The 26,846-nt window shown below is 37.8% G+C and overlaps 1 protein-coding gene across 3 annotated transcripts in view; it reads left to right on the top strand.

Annotated features, from left to right (window-relative positions):
• AKT3 (AKT serine/threonine kinase 3) overlaps window positions 1-26,846 on the top strand; it is a 261,075-nt gene that overhangs the window by 207,907 nt on the left and 26,322 nt on the right. For all 3 annotated transcript variants that reach the window (XM_058669410.1, XM_058669411.1, XM_058669412.1), the window contains exons 9-10: window positions 8,022-8,144; window positions 18,492-18,620. In XM_058669410.1, coding sequence (XP_058525393.1) covers window positions 8,022-8,144; window positions 18,492-18,620 — 252 coding nt within the window. The remainder of the gene's footprint in view (window positions 1-8,021; window positions 8,145-18,491; window positions 18,621-26,846) is intronic.

Below are 26,846 nucleotides of genomic sequence, written 5' to 3'. Positions count from 1 at the left end.
TTTTCATTTTTGCAAAAGTTTTATTTGTTTACATACCAACCACTAGTATGTAATGATGCTTATCTTACCACACTTTTGCGATGTTATTTCTTGAAGTTTAAACATGTCTCATTTATGTTTTTATCTCTACTACATTGATATTTTAGTTGGCATGCTTTCATATTCTAGAATAATTTATACTATGCTCATGTTATTTGTATGCTTTACCCAATTTTTTTGAATGTTGTATTTATTTGAAGTGTTCAGTTTTATTTCCATTTTTGCTATCTGTGAAGTTTTAATTCTAGTTTTTCATTTGTGATTTGTTCCATTTCTTGTGTCCTTGGAAAATCTTTATTCTGATATCATTTTTCAGGTCCTCCCTCCTCAGTTGGGGAGCAGATTTCATATGATATTTCAAAACATGCATGCACATACACACAATGTAATATTCAAATCAGTGTAAGCAGACCTTTCTCTTCCAGCATTTCTTTGTGATAACACTATCAAAATTTCTCGTAATTTTTTTGAATTTTTTATTACATATTTGAAAGAGAAAGGACACTGATAGAGAACTTCCTTCTGCTGATTCACTCCCCAAATGCTTACAGCAACCAGCAGGGTTGTAGTAGGTGCTAGCTGTGAGCCTAGAACTGACTCCCAGTGTGCAGTGGGGGTAGCAGAGCTCCAGGTAAGAGCTATCAGCTACTGCCTCTCAGGGTGCCTGTTGAGAGGAAGCTGGCGCTGAACGGACCACTGGAACTAGAGCTTGAACATGCAATGTTAACATGCCAAGCAGTGTCTTAAATATTTATGCCTAATGCCCATCCTTTCTTGGTAATGTTTTTTTACCCTCCTGAACAATAGAATTTCAGAACTTCTTCTGTCTGACAGATCAACTCTTCTCCATCTCTACCTTCCAGGTTTTTTACTAGTTTCATGTTTTATTTTTAACTACTAAACTCATAAAATTACTTTGTTTTTACATCAAGTGAAATTGAATTTTGTTGATCTCCTGAGTGAAGCAGTTATTGTAGCACCATTTGTGAATTGTTTATTTCTTCTGTATGTGATCAGGCAGAGTCAGGTTCTTGCCTATTGTGTGTGTGTGTCAGTGGGAAAATGAATGTAATGGTTTAAGTGGTATACAGAAATGAATTATTTATCATACAAGGTCTTGTGACCAATACCTAGGCTGTTTCTGTAATGAAGAGTTAACAAATTTTATAAAGTTCACTTTCAGAGAAGCTGTACATGCATACTTCTTGGGGAAGTTACTGGAAGTGATATATAGATTCAAGAGGGGAATGGTTGTACCTCCACACCATTATGAATATTATATGAATTCTGTAGTCAGTTATGGGTAGAATTTAGCATATTCAGTTTTGGTTTTCTACAGTGGAGTTGAAGTTGAAGGTGCTGTTCCACTTGTGCAGGGACTTCTCAGCTCAGTCACTGCCACTGAACTGCCATGTTTATACAGCCTGCTGTCTTGTGTATCACAAAAGAACACCTGGTGATTCTCTACTCAAATTTAGTCAGCATTAAGATTGTTTTCTTTGGGAAGAGTGGTGTTACAGCCCTGTTTCACATAATGTCATCATCAGGTTGTCCTGTATTCTTATAAAACAATTTGTTTGTGTTTATATTTGTACCCAGTTCTATCTAAATTGTAGCTTTACTTTATTTTCCAATTTCTTTTGGTAGTAATGAAAACATTATTGGCTGTATTGCACCATTATCTTTGGTTCAGCAATATCTTGACTCTGTTACTTGTGCTCTTCAGAGGGATTGCCCACCATTTCCGTCTTTGTTTCACATTCTTTTCTCTCCCCACTTAAATGCATTGTCTCTTCCCTGAATGATGACACATGACCCAGCACCTACATCCAATAAATATTCCTTTCTTCTTGAAATTATTTTTCTTGGGCCCGGCGGCGTGGCCTAGCAGCTGAAGTCCTCACCTTGAACGCACCGGGATCCCATATGGGCGCCGGTTCTAATCCCGGCTGCTCCACTTCCCATCCAGCTCCCTGCTTGTGTCCTGGGAAAGCAGTCGAGGACGGCCCAAAGTTTTGGGACCCTGCACCTGTGTGGGAGACCTGGAAGAGGTTCCTGGTTCCCGGCATCGGATTGGCGCGTACCGGCCCGTTGCGGCTCACTTGGGGAGTGAAACATCGGACGGAAGATCTTCCTCTCTGTCTCTCCTCCTCTGTGTATATCTGACTTTGTAATAAAATAAATAAATCTTAAAAAAAAAGAAATTATCATTTTTCTTTTTAGACTGGTTTTTATTAATGTAAAAAACAACATTTCACATAACTCGTAACTATGGTTCTTACAATATGGTGATATTTTCCTCTCTCCCTTCTTCCACCCTGCCTCCCTCTCTTCTAACCTCCATCCTTTCTTTCCTTCCTTTCTTTCTTGCCTCTTTCGTTTTTGAAATAACATATTTTAAAATTCATTTTATAGGCAGAGCCTTAATACTCCACTAGAGTTTAATATGCAAAATAAGCAAAAAACACTGCTCAGCAGTAATGCAGACAGGGCTACAAATAGTAATGCAGTTCTAAAATTTTTTTCCATATAGTAGCTACCACAAAGCAGAAAAAATGATGTTTGTCTTTAGCCTCTGGCTTCTTTCATTAAATATAATGATTTCCATTTGCATCCATTTTGTTGCAAAATAAAGATTGTGGTTGTACGCTACACTTGTTCATTCACTCTTAAGTTGGTGGACGTTTGGGTCAACTTCCTATCTTAACTACTGTGAATTGAGCTGCTATAAACATCTCTTCCACTTCTTTTGGGTAAATTTCTGGGCATGGAATGGCTGGGTCATATGTTAGATCTAATTTCAGATTTCTTAGAATTCTCCAGTTTACTTTCCTACCAACAGTATATTAGGATACCTTTTCTCTACTTCTTCACCAACATTTGTTGTTTTTTGACTCTAGAATTATAGCCATTCTAACTGGGGTGATGTGATAAATCTTTGTGATGGTGATTGTTTTTTTCAAGATTTATTGATTTTTGTTTGAAAGCGTAGAATTAGAAAGAGATCTTCCAAATGCTGACCTACTCCCCAAAAGTTTGCAGTGGCCTGAACTGGGCTGTTCCACAGCTGGAAGTCAGGAACTCATACTTCTTTTTTTTATTTTTTGCTTTATATCCTGTCATTGCCCAGAATGTATATTGCTGTTTATCTACGTGTGTTTGCTACTTGTGTTTGCTTGCTATTAGCTTTTGTAATGCATGCTTTCTATAAACTTTTAGTAATTTGCCTCCTGTATAATAGTAGCATGCCAGCCATTGTTACAAAACTTGAGTAATCATTTGTAGTCTTCCCTTGAATTCCTCCCCCAACCCCAGTTTATTTAAAAGGTAAGGAAATCACAGAACCACACTCAGGGATACAGTGGGCCAGGAGGGGAAAGGTGAGAGAAAGATGTTTCCTTCATCTTTGTCCACTGGGAGAGAAAGAGCACCCTCTTCATTGGCTGTCTTCTCATGAGCCTGGAAGGGGGAATAGTTATACAATGCCACTCTCCAGTCACAGGTGAGGGGGAATACAACTTGGGAAAGGGGTCGTTTGATTGACAGCTAGGCAAACAGTGTTATATAAGGTGGGAGAGGTAAGACTTTCAGTTGGAGAATCTAAGCTTATTGCATTTCATTCCTTCCTGAGATTTTTGATTCTTGTTCTTAAGAATTGCTGAAGGATTGGGCTCAGCAACGTGGCCTAGTGGCTAAGGTCCTCGCCTTGATCCCATATGGCCGCTGGTTCTAATCCCGGTGGCTCCACTTCCTCTCTGTCTCTCCTCCTCTCAGTATATCTGACTTTGTAATAAAAATAAAATAAATCTTAAAAAAAAAAAGAATTGCTGAAGGATCTAGTTTTATTTTATCCTCTGTAGTTAGCATTCTGCTGATTAGGGGTGCAGGGTTTGCATGAATAGGCTTAGATATCTCTCCCTATCTCATCTAATGGATTTATCTCAGGAGCTATAGAACGTATAGCTGGTGCCCATGGCTTTGTCCCCCATATTGTCATCATCACTCTGAGAGATCACTGGCCTTTTCTTGTCTTTTAAAGTGGCATCCATGGGCCAGCTCCAGCCCCAGGCACCCTCCTTGCCAGGCTCGACAGTCATATTGCCCAGGTATCTCTGGCCTGAGGGGTCCCATCACGGGACCCCAGCTGGCCCTCGTGGTTGGCTTCAGCCTCAGACCTCCTCCTTACTGGTCTGGGCAACCACCCCTGCTAGCACTGCTCAGGCCATGGGCCTCCTTCAGGCACTCTAGCATGTACACTGGGGCTGTGGCTTCAGGTCCCTTCCCTGCCGGCTAACCATTGGCTACCATGCACAGCTCCAGCCTCAGGCCCTTTCACAGTATGGCTTGGGCTCTGGGCTGACTACTAGGCCCAGGAAAGGAAAGGGAAGGGAGAATCCATGTGTTTTCAAGTTGTGAAAAACTTCGTTTAAAAAAAAAATGTAGGACCCGGCGGCGTGGCCTAGTAGCTAAGGTCTTCGCCTTGAACACTCTGGGATCCCATATGGGCGCCACTTCTAATCACGGCAGCTTTACTTCCCATCCATCTCCCTGCTTGTGGCCCGGGAAAGCAGTCAAGGACGGCTCAAGGCCTTGGGTTCCTACACCCGCGTGGGAGACTTGGAAGAAGTTCCTGGCTGCTGGCTTTGGATTGGCTCAGCACCGGCTATTGTGGACACTTGGAGAGTGAGTCATTGGATGGAGGATCTTCCTCTCTGTCTCTGCTCCTCTCTGTATGTCTCTGACTTTGCAATAAAAATAAATAAATCTTTTTAAAAATGTAGAGGAACTATTACCTTATTTCTGAAGTTTCCCTGGGTCATTGTATATAGATTACTCTTTGCCACCAAAGCACATTTAATATCTGAATTTCAAAATTATGAAATGGGGCCAGTGTGGTGGCACACTGAGTTTGGTTGCTCTGTGTCCTACCCATCTTTGTGCTGATACAGCTGAGAGGGCAGCAGGAGATGCCCCAGGCATATGGGACCTTACCACCCAAGTAGGAAACCAGAATGGAGTTACTGGGTCCTGCCATTGGTCTGGTCTAGCTTGGCTGTTGTAGCAGTTTAGGGAGTCAACCATCCTCTGGGAACTCTGTGTCTGTCTTTATGTTGCTCTGCCTTTCAAAACCAAAACTTTACCAAAATTGTTACAGCACTCTTTATTTTTTAAAATCTGTATGTTTCTTTAATTAGGTTAGAATTTGTTGTTGGCATAGATTGTCCTTTTTAAAGCTCGTTATTGAAGTATGATTATTTAAAAAATTATAAATTTAAAGTATATGATTTAATGAGCTTGAAGATTAATGTACAATCATGGTACCTTATCACAGTCAGTGCTATACATCTAAGAATTTTTTAGTTTTAATCCTGTGGGCCCAGTGCTTGGCCTAGTGCTTAAGAAGTCCCCCTTTGATATCAAATTGCCTGGGTTCATTCCCAGCTCCAGCTCCTCATCCCAGCTTCTTGCAATTGTTGACTATGGGAGGAAGCAAGTTACAGCTCAGGCGTTTGGATTCTTGTAACCCATGTGAGACCTGAATTGAGTTCTTCCCTGGCTACTGACTTCATCCCAGTCCTTGCAGGCATTTAGAAAGTGGTATTGTTGGAGAATTCTCTTTTTCTGTCTCTCAAACAAATAAATATATATATATATATTTTAAAGTATTATTATAGCTGCTCTTTTTTCAGTGCCCAGTATAGTGACTTTAAAAATAATTAGTGCTTACTAAAATGAATAAGAAATTCAAAAGTTGGTTCAAAGCCAAGGTAAAAACCTGGAAAGACTATCCAGACAGGAGTAAAATTAGGAAATCTGTGTTACCACAGCGTAAGAATATAGTTTTAGAGAAAGAGAAAAAAAACGAGGGGGAGGGAATGTGGGAGAAGGGGTGGTTGATACCTTGAGCTCTGGAATAGCAGTGGAGAGTGCAGACTGTAAATAGACTGTTGGATTTGGTGATTAAGTTGTCGGTCATCTCAAGAATAAGTTTCATAAGTACCAAGGGTAGACATCAGATGGCAGCATTTTGAGAAATAAATAGAATTCTTCTCCTTAAATATATTTTTTAGCTGATACTTTTATGGAAATTGGCTGACAGACAAATTGAACATATATGATCTAAAAAAAGATCTAGACTCCTGAATATATTATGTTATATTTAGGGAGACTCCATATCTTTTGTAAAGTGGGTTAGTGATTTGTAGGCTTAACATTCTTTTAAGAAAATTTAAATACATAATTATTTTCATGCCATTAAAAGACTATCAGAACTCTTAACAAAAGAATCATGATTCCTTCATCAAAATTACTGATAGTCACTATAAAACATGGCAAAAATCATTCAATAGTTATCTTTTTGAGTGATCTTACTGATGGTACATGCGCTTTCTACTTTCCTGTCCCTGTTTAGTTGGTGATTTGTTAATAATATGTATCTGCCTATGTAAAATAAATAGGTTTTAAAAAATAATTCCGTGTGATTATATGAATTGATATGAATTTTGGCAAATGACATATTTGATCACACATTTAATGTAACTAGAATCAGAATGACTTATTTTAGAGGTACTATATTTTTGTTTAAGGATTTTTTGTAGTCTTAATTTACATTTTTCTTAATATTACGTAAAATAGTGTTGTGATTTTAGGATTTATTAAAATACAGTGCCACAGTAGATATTTTAATTTTCATATAATTAATGTTGTATCAGGCTTTTTTGACACTAGATGATATTCAGTTCTTCTCTCTCTAGCCTGTGCCAGTTGGTAATGCATAGTTTATCTTAAAAGAGTAGAAGAGTGTTGAATGTGAAAGGGGGAGAAGGAAGCTTTGGGGAGCCTGTTTAATATTACCTAAAACCATGATTTGTTGTGTGCAGAACAGATCTTGGTAAAACATAATTTTTACCAGTTTTGTAGGAGCGTTCAGAGTCAGTGATCTGGTGAAGGCTCCATTTCTTTTATCACAGACATGTATTAGCTACTTACCATGATACCTGGTGGTATACTCTGCTCCACAAACAATATTTCTCTGTTCTTGGCAAATTTCTTTTTACGGTGAAATAATACGACCAAAATTGATAATCAATTCGTAGTGACTGGACCCTGCTCCTTCTTCACATATGTTGTTGAACTCAAGAGATGAGGTTTGGAGTTTCTTAAAAGAAGCGCTGCCTAAATGAAACACTGTGCTTTGTCACAGTACACATAAGGAGGCTTTAAGAAGTTATTGGAAAATTTGTGCTTTTAGTTCCATTTTTTCATGAACTTTTTGAAGCCCATTTGTTGAATGAGATACCTTTTGTGTAGTTAACTAGGAAATGGATGGGCTTGTGATTTAAATTATTTATGAGAAAAAGTTGGCATTGTGATCAGTTCTTGAAAATATAAGGAATATACATTGAGCACTACGAAGACATAATGGAAGTTTCTCAGTTCATTTTTTGCATCATTAAAACAAATTGGGAACTTCTTACAGAAAATGGTGATTCAAACTTTCAAAATATTTCTAGAGATAACAGTTATAGACTAAAACATGTTCATATAAATCAATTAGTTTTTCCTTTGAAATCAGTTGTAAATTAGTTTAGTAATAAGATTACATCTCTGCTTGTGTTAATTTATTTTAATAATGCCTCAGCCCCTCAGTCTTTGCAGGAGTGAACCAACAGTAGAATAAGGAGAAAATGCAATCTGATGATGCATCCTTTTTTCCTCTGGTAACTGAAGGTTAAATGGGTGGCAAGCTGAATGCCTTAAACAAGATTGGTATATTGATTAAAACGCTGATTTAACAGCTCGCAGTTTCCCCTTGGAAACCTGGGAAAGATAAGCCAGCTGCTGTCTAAGAGTGCTCGGTGTCCACTGAGAGTACACTATCTATCATCACAATATGGTGATGAGAGGTGTTTTATGTTTGTGTTAATTTCCCCACTAAATCAGTAATTATTACAATCCTGTCCCTGCTGTTTACCCTGCAGCTGTTTTTCCATTTGTCGAGAGAGCGGGTGTTCTCTGAGGACCGCACACGTTTCTACGGTGCAGAAATTGTCTCTGCCTTGGACTATCTACATTCCGGCAAGATTGTGTACCGTGATCTCAAGGTAAAAAAAAAAAAAGTAATCAAAATTTATTTTTACAGAGACTATAGGGACAAACACAAAGTAATTGCAAAGTTACACAGTTTTGAGAAAAGCAAATGTAGTTGGGAAGATATCAGTTTATTTAAAACTCCAGTTCACTGTGTTTGGCAAGAAATTTCATTAATACACAGTTCCTTTATGTTTGAGTTTTTAATGTGCTTGAAACATGATCTTTTCTATAGTATCATTTTTCTGTAAATACAATAATCAGAGAAATGTTAAATAGCTGATTAAAAGTTAGCTAACTTCACAGGTAAGATTTAAAAATGTTTCTTTATTATAGCCTAGCATTAAATGATGATTTGTGAAGAAACTTTTATAATAAATAAGATTACAAAGAAATATTCATTTTAGTTTCATTCTAGATTGTCATGGGTTTAAATAGCTGAACCATTATAGTAGAGCCTTTTACTAATTTGTTTAAGATTCCGTTTATCAAAGCGTTAGGTTAGTTTTGTTGATAATAATGTTTTTGAGTTTTTAGTGTTTTCGTGCAGAGCCTCCTCAGCTGCCTCGGATTTGCTGATCCATACAGGTCAGGCAATGAATGGTTTGCTTCTGCTGCCTGCACCATCTCTGTTGCAGTGCCTCCACCACTTTGGGCAGAAAGCAGGCATAGCCACTGTGGAACTGAATGCATTTCGCTGTGTCCCAGTCAAACTTTATTTAAAAAACAGGCAGTGAGCCTGATTTTACCCAGAGACCACAATATTGCTGATCTCTGGTATAGTTTGTACAAGATAGATGTGTAAATCTAGTGACACTCTTTGGAATTTGTTAGAAGCATTAAGGGAATTTGTATCATAATGCAGTTTGAACAAATTCTGAGTGTAATACTTTTGTGTCCTTAAGGAATACATCATGGGCTGTACACAATGGCCTAGTAGCTCAATCTTCGACTTTCAGGCACCGAGATCCCAAATGGGCACTGGTTCACGTTCTGTCTGCTCCACTTCCCATCCAGCTTCTTGCTTGTGGCCTGGGAAAGCAGTAGATGTTGGCCTTGGGACCCAGCACCTGCGTGCGAGTCTCGAAAGAAGCTCCTAGCCTCAGATTGGCTCAGCTCTGGCTGTTATGGTCACTTGGGGAATCAACTAGCAGCTGAAAGATCTTTCTCTGTCTCATTTTCTCTATATTTCTATCTTTCCAATAAAAAGAAAATAAATCTTAAAAAGAATACATTATATAATGATCTCGAGCTCTACAAATTTGACACAGAATTGCCTTAATGGTCAAGTCCTAAGTTTATTTAAAATTTGATTTCTATAGGACTGGCATTGTGGTTCAGTGGGTTAAGCCACTGCTTCTGACACCTGTGTCTCTTAATGGAGTGATGCTTTTAGTACCAGCTGTTGCACTTTGCATCAGGCTTCTTACTGATGCCCCAAGAAGGCAGTGAAATCTGTGTGTGTGTGTGTGTGTGTGTGTGTGTGTGTGTGTGTGTGTGTGTGTGTGTGTCTCTTGCTCTGCCTTTTAGATAATTAAGCTACAAGAGAATTTTATGAAATTCTGTTTCTGTGTATTATTACATACCAGAGGGTCTTCAAAAAAATCATGGAAAATGCCAGACTTATATTTTCACTCCATTTCCCCCCTGAAGTTTGAAATACCTGTGTATAAAGGAAATCAACTATCTTGTTACTCCTGTAAGACATCTCTTTGGACATCTGTGATTGTTAAGTTGCCTAATTACTTAACCAGTTGTCTAGCTTATTTCAAGATGTTCCTGTTATCTATTTTCATGTTGTGAATGATCTTAAGGAATTAAATATGCTGCAGATGTTTCAATGTAATAACAGTGACATATAGTGTTGGTTATCTGTAGTTATTAAAATTCAAAAGAAGCTGTATGATTTTATATTTCAGGAAAAAAATAAACATGGAACCCGTAATTTTAGATTGGGAATGGTCTACAAACTCTGTCATGTACAATTATATTTAACCTGAATCTTTTTATAATTAGTAATATGGCAGAATTCAGCATTCTGTATCTGATTTCTGCATGGCAAAATCATCCTAACTTGTTTAAATATGTTGAATATCAGTTTTTAAAGAAACCAGTTAATATAGCATAACAAAATATGTATTGTTTCTAAGTATACTTACAAATAGTGAGCTTCTCCTCCTCAGGCCATTGTTACTCTGCATCTTTTGAATCCTATTTGTAAGAAGAAGAAAAAGAGAGATCTAAATTTAAAGAAGTGAAGTTACTTTTTCAAGTAACAGATAGTGTATTCAAAATGCTTAAAGGCAGAGGATAGACTTATTAAAGAATCTCGAAGCAAATGTTCATTTAATTGTAAACATTGATTATGGAGTGATAGAATTCATAGTCTTGATCATTATTTTCTATTAATTAATTTGGCTTTATACTTCATTAATCACTTCTTATCAACAGAACTAGCATATCAATATGTTGACATTTATTATAACTTTTTTTTGCCATATTCTTTCTGATGATGGAACTAATACTAGTTGTGTAGTTATAATATATGCACACACCTCTGACTTTATTAGTTATTTAGATCCTCTCTGCTCCCTAAACTTTTATGTCTTAAACACAGATGAACTTTTAAAGACCGAAGAAAAAATATACAGCATTGGGCAGAAGCTATATGAATATGCATCCATAAAATATAAGGAGCCATATAGTTCAGTACAATTCAAAGTATTATTTTTGCACATAGTACACAGGATTATGCATAAGAGAACAAAGTTTTTTAGGTAGGATCACAGAGATATAGAGCTGGTTCACCTTTTACAGGTAGCATCCTTCCAGTTTAGAAGCATGTTAAGTGTTCTTACAAGATCATAAGATCATTGGAGCCCCTGAATCCTAGCCCCTGGCCTAGCATTGTCTTCACTCCATACTTCTTCCCTTACAGGGTTGAAGGAATATGTTTGGATTAACTCTGGGAGAACTTTGTAACCCTAAAATTCAAATAAAGTTGCGTAAGATAGGATCATCACTCTCCTAGATAGAAAATTTTGTGTGTGCATACATTTGCATACACATGCCAGATGTGTTTATAATAGCATCATCAGAAACTGATTTCATATCCCTTTGATTGGTCCCAGATTTGTGTTTGCTTCAGAACTGATGTGTGTGAGTATTCCAAGTATTCCAGTGCAGACCTGTTTGGGAAGCCTGTAGTAGCTGCACTTCTCAAGTGAATCCTCATCTGTGTGCCACTGCACTCCACTGAACAGCACAGGCCAAGTCTTTTTTAGTGTTCATTCTCTTTTATCAGTTACTGTTATCTAATAAATTGTGTACATAGCAACGGATAAATTGCTGAGGCTTTTATTGTGCTTAAGAAGTTAAATTGACTTAACAGTATATGTCATGATACACAGTTTTGTTTTATTAAGGACCCACTATTTTTATTTTTGATTACTTAGGAAAAGCTAATATTTCATGATAGCATAAAATTTAGTGAACTCTCTTCAGAGACATCCACAGTAAGGCAAATTAGATATTAAACATTTTTTTGCTTGGTTCTTCTTGGCAACTACAGTCTTTATTTTCAATGTCTGCGCCCACTCAGGGACAGAAAAGACTGATCAAGGACAGTGGAATAGGCAAGTCTGATTATTCTGGAAAGCATTAGGTAGTGAGTTTCCCAAAAGTTCATCAGTTTGAGATGGAGGGAAACGGTACACAACTTGCTACTCTATTTGTGGAACACCTGACTTCGTTCTCTACCTAATCATAGAATGTGTAACCACTTACACTGTTGATATGAGAAACCACCACCTTTGTAGGTTAGATAATTTCAAGCCCTAATAGCAGCACAAAGAATGGGCTTAGAATTTTTTTATTACAGCTCTCCCAGCCTTTAACAGCTCCTTGATGTTCCTCTCAAATAAATCCACACTGATGGAAATGCATGCTGGTTTTGTCCACTGTTTCTGCAGACCATTACATTTCCACCCTGTCTCTCTTCATTCCCTTCATTGCAGAAATTTAATGCCATTGCTTTCAAGGATCCTCTCCTCCTCTAAAATTAAACTGTAGTATTGGGTTCTGTTGATAGCAATTTTTTTCCCCTTTAGGGATTTATTTATGTGAAAGGGAGAGAATAAGAAAGAGAATGAAATAAATGAACATGAGAATGAATCTTCTATCCATTGGTCCACTCCCCTAAATGCTGTAACAAACAGGACTGAACCAGGCAAAAGTTATGAGCAGAACCAATCCTGACCTCGCATGTGGGTGGCAGGAGTCCAAGTACTTGGGCCATCTTTTACTACCTTTCCAGGCGCATTGACAGAAAACTGGATCAGCAGTGGAGAACTCCCAGCCTTATACAGGATCGCTGAGTCACAAGTAGTGGCAGCATGTTGAGCTATGCCACAATGCCAGCCCCGGTAACAAATTTTTAAATAGCATGACTCTCCAGCTGGGTTTTCACTTTTATAAAAGTGGATAAAAGTTTGGATTTCTCTTACATGGGGAAAAGGGAAGAGGGTTTAAAAGAAAAGAGATGTTTTCCATTCAGTATTCCACCATACTCTCAATTCCATGGACATTCCGTTCTTGCAGCTCAGCTTATAGCATCTTGGTGCTTGAATGTCTGTAAGCCTAAATCTGTAATCTGCAGAGTGGTTTTTGTGTAGCCTTTCTGGGGTCGACTTAGTGTGTAAAACTGTGTTTGGTGGAGTCACTGTGGTTGTAGAGTCACTGACAGGCGTGGGTCACTGATGTTCCTTAGTAGTCTTCTGTCCATGGAAGTGGCTGGCTTTGTTATTTTGTTTAATCTTAGTGTCCATCTTTTAAATAAAATGATAACATGTGTCTGTGGGCATATGTATGTGGATGTATCCAGGATTGTATATGGTCTTCTAAAATTTGTAATCTTTACCCTTTTGCAGTTAGAACAGAGTTTCACAACCTGTGTACTACAGATGAGTGGCAAGTGTGCCCAAGTCAGGGCTTCCCTCAGTGTTCAGAGGTGCCTTGGGGTTGCTGATGTGGTCCTGAGCCACCTGTCTTCTGATCTGGGTGTTCCCTGAAAATGTGAGTTTGATTGAGCTTAAGCCATTTACATTCAGAGTTTAATATACATGGGTGTTACTTTGGTCCTGTCATTTTAGGAATGGGTTGTTCATTGGTTTAGTCTACTGTTGTCATTTTACTGGGATGTTCTTCCCATTTGCCTTTGGTTTTGGTAGGTGCTATTACTCTTTTCTGTCAAGAGAACTTCTTGAAGTATCATTTGTAGGGCAGGTTTGGAAGAGGCAAATTCTTTTAGCTTTTCTTTACGGTGGAAGAATTTTATTTCATTTTCAAAGACAAAAGAAAGCTTTGCTGGATATGTTATCCTAGGCCGACAATTTTTTTCTTTTAGATTCTGGAATATGTCACTCCATTCTTTTCTTGCCTGTAGAGTTTCCTGTGAGAGATCTCCTGTGAGTTTAATTGGCATTCCTTTATAGGTTAATTGCTTTTTTTCATGTGCACATTTAAGGATCTTTTCCTTATGTTCGATTGAAGAGAGCTTGATTATCATATGTCGTGGTGAAGATCGCTTTTGATCAAGCCTGTTGGGAGTTCGGTGCCCCTCCTGGATGTTGTTTCCCAATTCTTTCTCCAGATTAGGGAAATTTTCCTTTATTATTTCATTAAATACATTTGCAAACTCATCTTCTCTTTCTGCACCTTCTGGGACTCCCATAACTCTTATATTTGGCCTCTTAATAGTGTCTTTCAATTCTTGAATACTTTTTTTGGCCTGATCCAGCTCTGCTTCCAGCTTTTTGTTTGCTTCCCCCTGATGACAGGAAATACCTTCCAGTTCTGAGATTCTTTCTTCTGCTTGCTTCATTCTATTTTGGAGACTCTCTACTGTACTCTTAATTTGCTCTACTGTGTTCTTAATTTCTGATATACCAGCCTTGATTTGCTTTATTGCTTCCTTAAATTCTTTGAACTCTTGCATGAGCTTCTCATTGTTGATCAGAATCTTTAAAATGAATCTTATGGATTCTGTGTGCCCCATTTTCTCAATGTCTTCCTCAGTTAACTCTGAGGTTGGCATAGGGTTTTTTTTTTGTTTTTTGGTTTTTTTTTAAAGATTTATTTTTATTACAAAGTCAGATATACAGAGAGGAGGAGAGACAGAGAGGAAGATCTTCCGTCCCATGATTCACTCCCCAAGTGAGCCGCAACGGGCCAGTGCGCGCCAATCAGAAGCCGGGAACCAGGAACCTCTTCCAGGTCTCCCACACGGGTGCAGGGTCCCAATGCATTGGGCCGTCCTCAACTGCTTTCCCAGGCCACAAGCAGGGAGCTGGATGGGAAGTGGAGCTGCCAGGATTAGAACTGGCGCCCATATGGCATCCCAGTGCGTTCAAGGCGAGGACTTTAGCCGCTAAGCCACGCCGCTGGGCCCGGCATAGGGTCTTGCTCCTTTGCAAAATATTCATTGTAATTCATTCAAAATATTCATCGGTAATATTCATTGTGCCCTTGTCTCTTCTTTTGCTCTTGTTCATTGTATTTCTGATTAGCAGAGTCTTGAATTCCTTGGGGCAGGTTTCTAAGCTTTGTCACCCACAGGTCTACAATGCGATTTTACTTATTGCGGTTGGTACACAATTTTTTACTTGCAGCCACTTGTGCCACAACCTCCAGCGAGTTCCAGGTCTGGGTTGTTATGTTAGATTTCCACCGTGGTCTCCTCAGCCCCAGCTCTTGGCTCACCACTCTCCACCTCCTGTGATACCGTGCTGAGGCTGCACTGTTGTCACTGCAACCTTTCTCCCACTTCCAGTTGTAGCAGGTCCCAGGATTAGAGAGACACCAAGTGTCCTATATAATTAGGTTGTTGGTGGTGTTGATCTTGTCAGAACCTGTTGGACTTTAGGTTTGGGTGCCACACGGACCTGTTTTGACCGGTACGCTGCCAGAGTCAGTATTAATTTCCTGTGCGACCTGTGCTATCACGGACCTCAGCAAGTTCTTGCGAGATCAGCACATGCGCAGTTTGCTATTGTCCCCTGCAGTCCCAAAGCTATTGCCACAGTGCCCAAAAAGGTGCCTGACATACCACCACTACAGTTCTTGATCAGCTGGCCATCAGATCCGAGGGCTACCCAGACCTGTCCTGGGTGGAACCCGTAGAATGCCACGTCCTTGCAGTTCCCTGAGACAGAAATGAGCTCACTCCCAGCTCAGCGCATGCTCAGTTCTTTCCCTTGTCCTTTTCTCCTTTCGCAAAATGGTGCCCAATTCAGCTCTAAGCAGCTGACTTGGCTGTGAAATCCACTCTGTTCTCGCACTGCCCATCAGATCTGCTGCTCTGGCTCTGCTCCTGGTCAAATCAAACGGACCAGCAGAACGGACAGTTCTTTGGGTTCACCACCCGAGCTCGCAGTGAAAGTCCCTTCCCGGGCCCAGCGGCGTGGCTTAGCGGCTAAAGTCCTCGCCTTGAACGCACCGGGATCCCATATGGACGCCAGTTCTAATCCTGGCAGCTCCACTTCCCATCCAGCTCCCTGCTTGTGGCCTGGGAAAGCAGTTGAGGACGGCCCAATGCATTGGGACCCTGCACCCGTGTGGGAGACCTGGAAGAGGTTCCTGGTTCCCGGCTTCTGATTGGCGCGCACCGGCCCGTTGCGGCTCACTTGGGGAGTGAATCATGGGACGGAAGATCTTCCTCTCTGTCTCTCCTCCTCTCTGTATATCTGGTTGTAATAAAATGAATAAATCTTTAAAAAAAAAAAAAAAAAGAAAGTCCCTTCCCACCTGGTTGCCGGTGGTGTTCTGGATGCTGTTGGAGTTCAGATCGCAGTGCTGGAGTATCAGTCTCTGCAACTCCACACCGCTGTGTCCGCTGCTTTCCTGTGTCTGTCAGTCTCCAGGTACCCCTCTGCTGTTGCTCTGTCCCTTCCTATTTCCTGAAATATGTCCTCTCTGCTTCATCCTGATGAAATGTTTTTCTGTCCGCATAAACGTGTCCTTACCCTATTTCGCCATCTTGATTCTCCGAAAATGTGAGTTTGAACTGTGAAGTGCAAAGCGATTTTGTTAATTCTGCAGGTTTGTAATTCACTCTTGTTTAGAACACCCCCAAACCTACTGGAGCAGCTACTAAGGAATCTCAACATTGTTTATGTAGGCTGGTGAGAAAGGAAAAAATATGAAAGAAGATGAGCACTGTTACAAAATAACTGATTACAACTATGAAGGATTTGTTTTATTCAAAAATTAAATTGTTGCATATTGAAAATTATCTTCAGTGAAATCATTGATCTAACAAGGTGTTTTATGAGGTTCCTAATGGACTTTGCTCTTTTCTTTAAAGTTCTGTCTAGAAGAGCCCACACCATTTTGATGTCTTACAAACCAGCTACTGAAATTTCTTTGAATATTTAAAGCATGATTGGTTCATTTATTGAATTATTACGGTTTAAGCTGTGCACTCAGTCTCTCATCTGATTGCCAAACCCACCATCCTGGACTGCTACTGTTACCTACATTTGTTTCATTGATGAAACTGAGATGCATAAAAATTAATGTGCCCAGAGTGGCTCTGGAAGGGAAAAACTGGAATCTAATTATTATGTCTTCTGACTTGAACCCCTCATCTTAACCTATTTTGTTCTCTCTTGCCTTCCAGGAAATGTGCTGCTCATCTCGGACATGCTTTAGACTAATCTTTATTTCTTAATATGTCATTATAATACTTTAAAACGCTGATTTACAAAGCAAATAGGGTGAACAGCTGTCTTGATTTGCCCAGGCCTGCCTGGCTGCCATGCAACTTCTGTGTCTCGGGAAACCTCTTTGCTCTGGGCAGACTTGAACAGTTGGTCATCTTCAACCACATTCTCACATCTCAGTTTATTCCTGATCCCTTAAACCTTGATGTGAGACTTGCAGATGAAGTTAAGGGTGAAGAATCAGTTATAAACAAGGGTTTTAAGAAAATAATGCTTAATATTAAATAACATGTATATTTTGATTGTTTTGTGCATAGCCATTTAAAACAGCTTTATTATAGTGTGGAGATAGGGTACATATTTTTACATGTGCATAAATCCTTGTGCATATAAAGTATAGAGAGCATTGGGCTAATACATGTGAAAATAGATGAGAGTGGGATTGTTGTGGGTTACAGAACTTCCACATTTTGTTCAATATCTTACATTTGAAAATTTATCAGAATTTCAAATACAATGAGAGATTTTTAAATATTTTACAGTCTTAAAATATCTGCTCCTGTGGTATAACTGGCATACGCATTAAGAGCAGAGCATACACCTTATGCACTAGAAGCTGTGGTCTGTACACCCCCTTGTTCTTACAGCAAGTTAGGGAAGGAGGCAGCAGTGGTGCTGTTTGAACAGGATGGAGAAAGGAGCTAAAGCAAGGAGAAGAGCTAGCTGAAGAATAGAGAAATCTCAGACAGACTAGACTGTTGCTTGGGGTTTCTAATTGAATTTATTATTTAGGCTTTGCTGTTGGTTGTATAAATATGGCTTGACTTCTGGGTTTTAGTTGGAAAAAAGTCATAAAAAAGATTTAAAAAATGTGAATTTTTTATTTTAGAAAGGTTCAATGATGTATTTATGGCTTATTCAAACTTCACCTGTCCTGCTTGCTTTTGGCACATTATGATTTTCATTTGAGGTAGATGATCTTACTATCTGGTTTTAGTCTAAAAATTTTAGACTGGTTTTAAATGATTTCAGAGAGATTCCGACTTTATACCAAACATATTGTACATGTTATAAACTTTTGAATATTTGACTTTCATGTGTTAAAGGGTTGGCATTTTTTAATCACAAAAAATTGCAGAAGATTACATTGCCTTACCTTACAAAGTAAGATTTAGGTTTGATTTATACCAACCACCAAAGAACATTTCTGTGGGTATTTTGTAATAGCAGTGGATTCCCAAGGGAAATTGTTAAAAACCGTCTAGACCCATATATATAGAAGGTGATATATATATTATATGATTTGTTAAATCCCATTTTATCTTTTAAAAAGGAGAAAATTGATATTTGATTTAAAAACAGGTTTTAGTTCTTAAAACTTAGGCAATAATGGCTTTTAAAACCACAGCATTCTTTCCCATTGGTTTGAAAGTCACTTATGTCAGCATCATGAAATGTTTGACAAAACATGTTTCTTTTTAAGCCTGAGGCTAGAGGTTTGTAAGTACCTAAAGTTCTATTAACTGTAACTTTGTTTTCTTTCTGAATTACCCTATTGAGCATTAAATAATTTCTTAAAACAGAGTTTTTTGTTGTTGAAGAATGTTGAACTAACTGTGTCATTTTTCTTTCAATACACAGTTGGAGAATTTGATGCTGGATAAAGATGGCCACATAAAAATTACAGATTTTGGACTTTGCAAGGAAGGAATCACAGATGCAGCCACCATGAAGACATTCTGTGGCACACCAGAGTATCTGGCACCAGAGGTAGACTTTGGTTCCATTTGTGGGAAAAACCAGAGAAACATTACATCTTACAAAGAGAGCTGGCATTAGGCATTATGAAAAAAAAAATACTACCTACTACTTTTACTTGTATTTCATCATGAATTAAACTTACTTTATGCTCATTTGCTTAATGTTGTTTGTAGGGTCAAGTGTGTATGGAAGGTATTAGCTTTATAGGACAAAGGCACTAATTGAGGTAGATGGAATCAATTTTTTTTAAATTATGTCCATTTTGATTTATTAGCATAGATTAAGTGAATCAATTTAGCAAGAATGCATGTAGTTTTACAAGCTATCTGACTTTCCTTAGGAACAAAGATTATAGCAATTACTGGATTTATGATATTTTTGGATTATGGTTGAGTTTTATTTATATAGCTAGCCTCATCTTTGAATTGATGTCAAAGTAAGCTTCAAACACTAACCTTGTGCGAAGGGTTCCATACTACTTCATTAATTTGTTTTATTCAGTAAATATTTAATGTATATTTACTATATCCTGGGTATTTTTCTAGGTGAGGAACTCTAATCTCAGGGCAATTAGTTTTAATGGTGGAAAACAACAAACATGAATAGCATACCATCTTATGTTCCATAGAGGAAAACATAAAAGCAAAATAAAGACATGGCATTCCAGTTGTTTCAGTATGTTCTAGTACTGTTGCTGGGTAGTGAACTACTCTATTACAGGGTGAAGCAACCAGTTTATATGATTGTGGGTTTTCTGAACCAGGACCACAGATAAGGTTTGCAGGGATTGCTGACTTCTGCTCCACTTTTATATGGAGCTCAGCTGAAAAAACTTCAGTGGGCCTGTGAAGTCAGTGGTGGCTGCTGGAGACTGGGATCCCCTGGAAGCATCCTCACTGGTGTGTGGACCATTACTGCTGGCTGTGCCTTGGTGCCTGATTAATGCTGCTGACAGGAGCCCTTGTGTGTGGCCTGCATTGGCCTGCAACGACTCCTGATGCCAACTTCAGAGGAGGGAGTCAGAGTTCTCTAACACCGAATGCTAAAAACAGACATCGTAAGAACAAGATAGAAGCTGCATTGCTCCTGCCTATTTGTTAAAATCTGGTTAATGACCAAAAGTTTATTATCTTCTCAGGAATGTACTTTCTAGGTGTATTTTTTTAGAATGAGAGTCAGCTCATGTACCGTCATACTTACTTTTTGAAAGAGCCTAGTTTGGTGATTTTTAGCGTGCTAACAGTTAAGCCACTGTCACTAGCATCTGATTCCGGTTTATTTCTTCACACTCAGCTCCATGTGTCTTCCTCCCCACAGCAACTTCCAGTATACTTCTTTCTCTATAGATTTGCTCCTTTTGGGTATTCCATATAAATATCTTTGTATTGTTTACAGTCTTCTGTGTCTGGTTTCTTTCACTAAGCCTCATGCCTTCAAGGATCCTGCATGTTTTTGTGTGTTTATTGCTATTTCATTATTTTCTGTGGCCAGTTTTCTGTTAAGTGGCTCTATCATACTGTATTCATTTATTGGCTATCATGAATTGTGCTGCTAGATCATCAGTATGCATCTTTTTGATTGCCTTGTTTCAGAAGTCAGATGGCATCGTTTGGTCAAATGTTCATTTCTTGAAGCAGTTGTCAGCCTGTAAAGATTGACGAGATTGAGGTGTAGGTCTTACCTCTCTGTGTAAAGGAGCATGTGAATACTGCAGCCGTCTTTGGAAAAGAATATCTTCCGTAGTCACATTGATCAGAGAAAGCGATGTTTGCCCAGAGATCTCATTAACAAGGAACAGCTATGGCTGACACACAGGGGAAACATCTGCCCAACAGGACAAACCCTGAGGCAAGATTGAAGAGGTTAGGATAGGATTAAACAGGGAAGCCTGAAACTTAGGTGGATAAGGACTTCTATTTATTGAATATCTGCAGTGTGCTCCCTGCTGTATAAGTGCATTACATCTATTTTCTTAATATAGGGAATAACATTTTGTGATAGATGGCAAACCTCATTTCTTTTTAAGGATGAGAAAACAAAGTATAAGAATTGTTATGAGTTATTAATTTTCTTGCCATCAGTATACAACTTACAGGTGGTACAGTAATAATCAAGCTTGTAATGAGATTTGAGTAGAAAGTCCACTTCTTAAACTAGTGCATAGTGGCCTCAGAAAGTGACATTTTCAAGGCCACTTAGCAATGTAAAAGTTCTAAATGTTTCTTCATTTTATTTGAAAGGCAGAGAGACAGTGATAGAACTGTGTCTTCTGTTCGCGGTTTTACTACACCTGAATGCCTGCAACAACCACTGCAAGCATTTCTGAAGCTAGCAGCATGTGAATCAGTCTGGGTTTCCCAGGTCAGTGGCAGTCACCCAGCTGCTTAAAACATCCCTGCAGCCTTCCAGGGTGCATGAGAGCAGAAAGCTGGAATTACATGCAGAGCCGAGACTCAAACCCAGGTACTTGGAAATGGGATGTGATAATGCCAAATGGTGTCTTAACCACTGCACCAAATGTCCATCCCAGTCATTTTAATTGTTAAAACAGTTGCTGTGGGGATAGATATTATGACATGTTAAGTCACGATGCTTGTTGCCTGCAGCCCATACTGGAGTATCTATTCAAGTCCATCAGTGCCACTTACTGCTTCTGGGAAGAGGCAGATGATAGGTCAAGTTATTTGAGTTTTTACTAGCCCTGGGGAAATGGAGTTCCAGGTTCCTGGCTTCAGGTTCCTGGCTTCAGCCTAGCCCAGCCCTGGCTGTAGTGGCCATGAGGAGAATAGGCCAGCTAGTAGAAGATTCTGTCTCACACTCAGCTTTCCAAACAGATAAATAAATCTAAATAAATAAATGAAACAGAACAAACAAAAACCAGATGTATTGTAAATGCTCAGTAGGAAAAGTTAATTGGGAAGTAAATGTATATTAGCATTCTTATATAGATAATAACTCCTGCTGGCTTACAATAGGTTGTTTTTTTCAATTAGTAATTAAGTTTGCATTTCAGTAATGTTGAGTTGCTGTAAGTGGTAATACTTAAAATACAGAAACTATCCAACTATTATGTTTTTGCTAAAAATATATTATCTGTTACAAAAACTAGAGTTTAAAATTCTCTATTTTTATCATTGAATTAAGTAAAATTTTAGAAACACTGTTTCTTGTTTATTCAAATACAAGATCATATTTTCTAAAATAGGATTGTTTGTGTGTATGAATGTCATGAAAAACAAATCCTTTGTTTCTCTGGGGTTCAATTACCCCTGCTATACATTTGCCATGAATGATGATGTCCCACATTCAGCATACCCAAATTAGTTGTGTCACAATTAAGGGAAATTATTTCTGAAGAAGATAAATATATCTCGTTTCAGAAGCAGATAATCTCCTAAGAAACAAAGATACTGCTTTCTATGCAAATGTTATCATCTGAAGAACAAAACAGAATTTAATGCAAGAAGAATCTGATTCTTTCACAAGAAATGACCAATTTGTTTTTAAAGAAAGATATTTCTGTTTACCTTTTAAAAAATATTGCAAAAGGCTGTTTTTTAAAAGGAGCTTACATGGTATCTATGGGATCACAATTAAAATCTTGACACTTTATTTTTATTAGAGAGAACAGTTCTGTTTGTGGCTGGTGAATCTTGAAACTAACTTCTCATACCATTTCTTTATTTTTTTTTGTATTTTAAATATTTGTGTTATATACTGCATCCATGTTAACTGAAGACAGCTAGAAATGCCTTTATCCTATTTTAAAAAGAATTTAAACATTTGACTAAAGAATATTTCATTCATTAAAGAAATATTTATTGAATACCTATTTAATGTTAGGAATTATGTTAGTGCTGAAATACAAAGGAAGCACGAAATTATTTTTGTCCTTGTGTAGCTTTAGTGTGTACTAGCATGATAAGATATGGGAAATTATAATTACTTTACACCCCCCGCCCCCCCAAAAAAAACAAGAGTTGTTTTACTGGAGTTACACAAAGTGGCCTGTGAGGAAAAAGGCCTAAGCCTGTAGGGGTGATCTGGCCCCAGTGAAGAGGAGCAGGAAGACCAGAGGACAGGCATACAGGTCCAGACTGGAACACAAAGGGGCTTAGTTGAGGTTTGTTCCTGTGGGTAAGAGAATATCACTTGTGAATTACAAGGAAGGTGATACGGTGATACTGTGATCCCCGTTACCTGGTATCTGTGCAGGAAGGGGTAGACATGAGCCCATTGTCCTTCCCTGTTCCATCAGATGGTGACTTTCACCTTTTTGTAACCTTGAAATTTCTCCAAATGCTGTAATTAATGCTAGTCTTTTCTTGATAATGGTATATGTAGTAGTTATGTCTCAGATCTGGAATGTAGTCTTAACTATCCCTTCTCTTGTAAATGACTCACTCTCAATATTTTCCCTTCTCCTCCTCTTGTACAGTTGATTACATCATGTAGCGGGTTTTTCTTTTTTGGTTTTTGTGATTTTTTTTTTTTTTGCTTTTGCATACGTGGAATCAGTTTAAAACCAATTTGATAAATGTCCTACATTTCAAACTCTACTCAAGTCTTTAGATTGACTTCTTGTAAATAAACTCAGTTTATTTCTTGTGATAGAAAACACCAAAAAAGTAGTTTACAGCATATATGTGCATTTGTTCAAGACAGAATGTTTTAAAAAGTGCTTTTTTCCTAGCTTTATTTTGTGAAGAATAGGGCTTACAAAGGTGCCACTCTTCCAGCTTGGGAAGCACTCTGGTCTGTTCCTTTTGTTTGTGTTTTCAAAAGGCACTACCCAAGTTGATCCTAGCGCAGTGCGCATGTAATGTGCTGCTATCTCTTAAAATGAATTTGTATGTCTAGTTGTACACAAGCGTGGTTTCATTTTTCCTTAAAATTAACTTGACCTATAGTAAATTGTAGACCATAATTTATCATGAGATTTTTGTCTTTGTAATCCATCCCATATTTTCACACCCAAAAATTATAAAAGAAATCAGACATCATATCTAAAGTCTTACTGTTAAATTTTATTTGATTTGGCTCCTATTGAATTCAAACCCTTTTATGCAGTGCTAATTATTTAGAGTCTCAGCTTTGCTCTTGAGTTAGCAGTACCTGATCAACTTTCCAACTGTAAAACAGTTTGAAAATCAAATGTAGCTTACATGCAAGACCCAACAAAATTAAAAGTGTTAAGTACGTTTTGGCAGTTCACTTTTATTATGCCCAGTCCTCAAATGTACCCGCAGATAATCATCTGAATGTTAGTTATTTTTCACATGCTTATGTGATCACACAGAAAGTACATGTTAAAAAGAAGCAGATGGTGACAGATGGGGAAGGTTGAATAAGGTGGTTTTGGAAACCTAGAGAACTGCACTTCTGTAATAGTGTAAAAATAAAAATTATTTGATAATCAAGTTAGAACTAACAAAAAGATTACAAAAATGACTGGGTTGTTGGGAAATGTGTACTATCTGTGATTATTGCTGAGGAACAGAAACATATAATTTTATTTAAGTACAATATGATTTTTCTTGATGTCTAAAAAGACAGGTTTTAATACATTCTTAATTTCCAGAACCTATTTTTTAGAAAGCATTCACTTGCTATAATTTTTTTCATTTGTCGAAGCCTGCAGTTTTTAATATCTTATATAACATTGGAAATATCTGAAAAATTAGAATATTTTGCTAATTCATTTGCTGCACAAATTTGCTCCAAGTTATTGTTATTAACTCATGTAGATTCAATGTCAGAATGACACAGTAACTAATACTAGTAGTAAGAGCAGGGCTGGCATTGAGTAGTATGAATGAGAAGAATAACAGCCTTCTTGATTTAAATATATTGAATAAATTGTATTTGCTTTTAAATCCAATAGAGAATAAATGTAAAAGATGCCATTTTCTAGGATCCATCGTTGTCTTCAGGAGAAAGAAAAATGATGAGGCTCAAAGTAGACGAGTCTGTATATGGTAGATAAAAATAGTAATGCATATAATTACATTTTGGTTATTCCTTGGACGAAGTTGCAGTGTATTCATCTTAGAACTTGTTTTGTTGAAAGATTTAATTATTTGAAAGGCAGAATGATAGAGAGGGGGAGAGACAGATCTCCCATCTGTTGGTTCACTCTCTGAGACTTGTTTTATGTAGCCTTTTAAAGGTGACTCTGTCCAATGAATTTTTAATAATTCATATAGCTTGTTACTTCCTGGAGCATTTTTGAAAGTCTTTTTTCTGATAGTTCTGAAAAGATCTCATCACCAATATTAAGGGGGAAGTTAAGAATGACAGTGGTTAGTTCACATAGACGTTTTAAAAGGGAAAGGTGTCTGCTTTCAAAGAATTCAGTTTTAAAAACTCAGTAGTATGAGTTAGCATATTATTTAATGGAATATGTTCAATTTGTTTCCTTACTAAGGTGCTATTTTATATTGTTCCTAGCCATCTATTTTGTTTTAAAACTGGATGTTGTTTAAGCATGAATTGGAATGGAATTAATGCCTCAATATTTGCAAGTGATAACTTTCATGCAGGGAATCTGTAAATTCTTGCAGCAGATATTTTCCACAGAAACTTCTTTTCAATGATACATGCTCTGAATATTTGCATTCCATACTTGGGCTTGATTCTGGTTCAAGCACAAGTTTTCATTCTAAATTCTCAATCTTGAGAGCATACTTAAGATCAGCATTAATGGGGAGCACTAGTGATTTAAGTATTGTTTTATTATAGCTGTTTAAAATTGGGTTGGTGTAACCCAGTTTCTTGGCATCCCTTAATGTTGTTTCAGGATAAAAGGGCACTATAGAAATCTCTGGGAAGATAAGTGTGAGTATGACTTAATTGCAATCCTTGTATCCATTTAGCTGTTGTTCAAGGATTTTCTCTGTTCTGACCAGTGTTTGCTTTTGGAAATGGCAGTGTTAACTGTAAGCAGATTATTGTGTGTGCATCCTAGCAAGTGGCCATCAAGCTTCTGCAGCATTCTGATGCAGAGTGAACGGCATTTACAGCTGCTGTCTTTCAAGAGTTCTCACAGATGAGAAATAGTTACAGAATATATGGTTATGAAGAAAATGTCAAGAAAAAAAGCTTTTTATGAAGCTGCAGTTCATTTTAAAATCTCAACTGGAAGATTTATGGATCATTTTGTTTAGCAAGTACCTGTGATGTTAAGAATATATAAAGAGACTTTCAGTGACAGAGTATATAAATATATGTTTATATATGAAGGACACACACATCAGCTACCTGAAACGTAAGGTTACCAGAAAAACAAAAATTTTTTGAATTAGCCATAAATTGGTTCATCCAAGTTCGCAGTTTACTTTCACAACCTAGGTGTGCAGACAGTTTGTTTAGATGTTTAATTTTCCCCCATCTGTTCTGTCAGGATTATTGATTGAGCAGTAAGCCACTCCAGGGTGTGCATAGCCTCCTGTAATTGCTTGCCTTTGGGTGCCTTGTGTGGCTGAGGGAGGTGTCCCTTTCTCAGTAAATCCTGATTGGTAAATAATCTTAGAATGAGTTTTTTTTTTTTTTTGCAAATGTCTACTCACCAAATAAATATTTACTTGGGAAGCTTTAATTGATGGTATTCTAAAACATAGGGTTTGTTATATTAACATCATTTTTTGAAATTAGTAACCATTGAAGAACTAACTTATGATCTTGGTTGCAATGTTGTTTGCTTTTTTGTTTTTGTTTTTGTTTTTAACTGACTTGATTATTCTAAGTGGAAGTGTCCTTATCAAATATTTTTAAATTTTAATAAGATACTACCGGAATGTTTACTATTAATTGGTGTATGCTGTGACCCCTTTAATCTTTAGGTTTTATTATATCAGAAAGTTAAACAATTTCTAGCTTTTGGTAGAAAAATTGAACCTAACCCTCACTTCCTACAGTTTGTGCCTTGTTTGGGTTTAGTTTTGACCTGATGTCATCTCATCAGCCAACAGGTTTTAACATTTATTGCCATTTCAGTGTTTGAAATCTCATCTTGTCCTTTATCTCTGTGTGGTTTTAAGTGTAGGTATAAAGTACTGAGTCGTCTGTGGTTATAGAGGGTAGGGAGTGAAGGATGTAGCGAATTTACAGTTGGAGTTTCATTTCAAAGTCCTTAAGATTGACTTTGTTGGGGGGGGTGTGAGGGGAGACACTTTAGGTTAATTAAGGTCTTTTGCTAGGTTATTTCTCTAGGAGCATGATGTGGTTTGCTTGTGC

Source organism: Ochotona princeps, chromosome 10 (assembly GCF_030435755.1).
Source record: "Ochotona princeps isolate mOchPri1 chromosome 10, mOchPri1.hap1, whole genome shotgun sequence".
Taxonomy (NCBI): domain Eukaryota; kingdom Metazoa; phylum Chordata; class Mammalia; order Lagomorpha; family Ochotonidae; genus Ochotona; species Ochotona princeps.
This window is presented reverse-complemented; position numbering and strand designations above follow the sequence as displayed.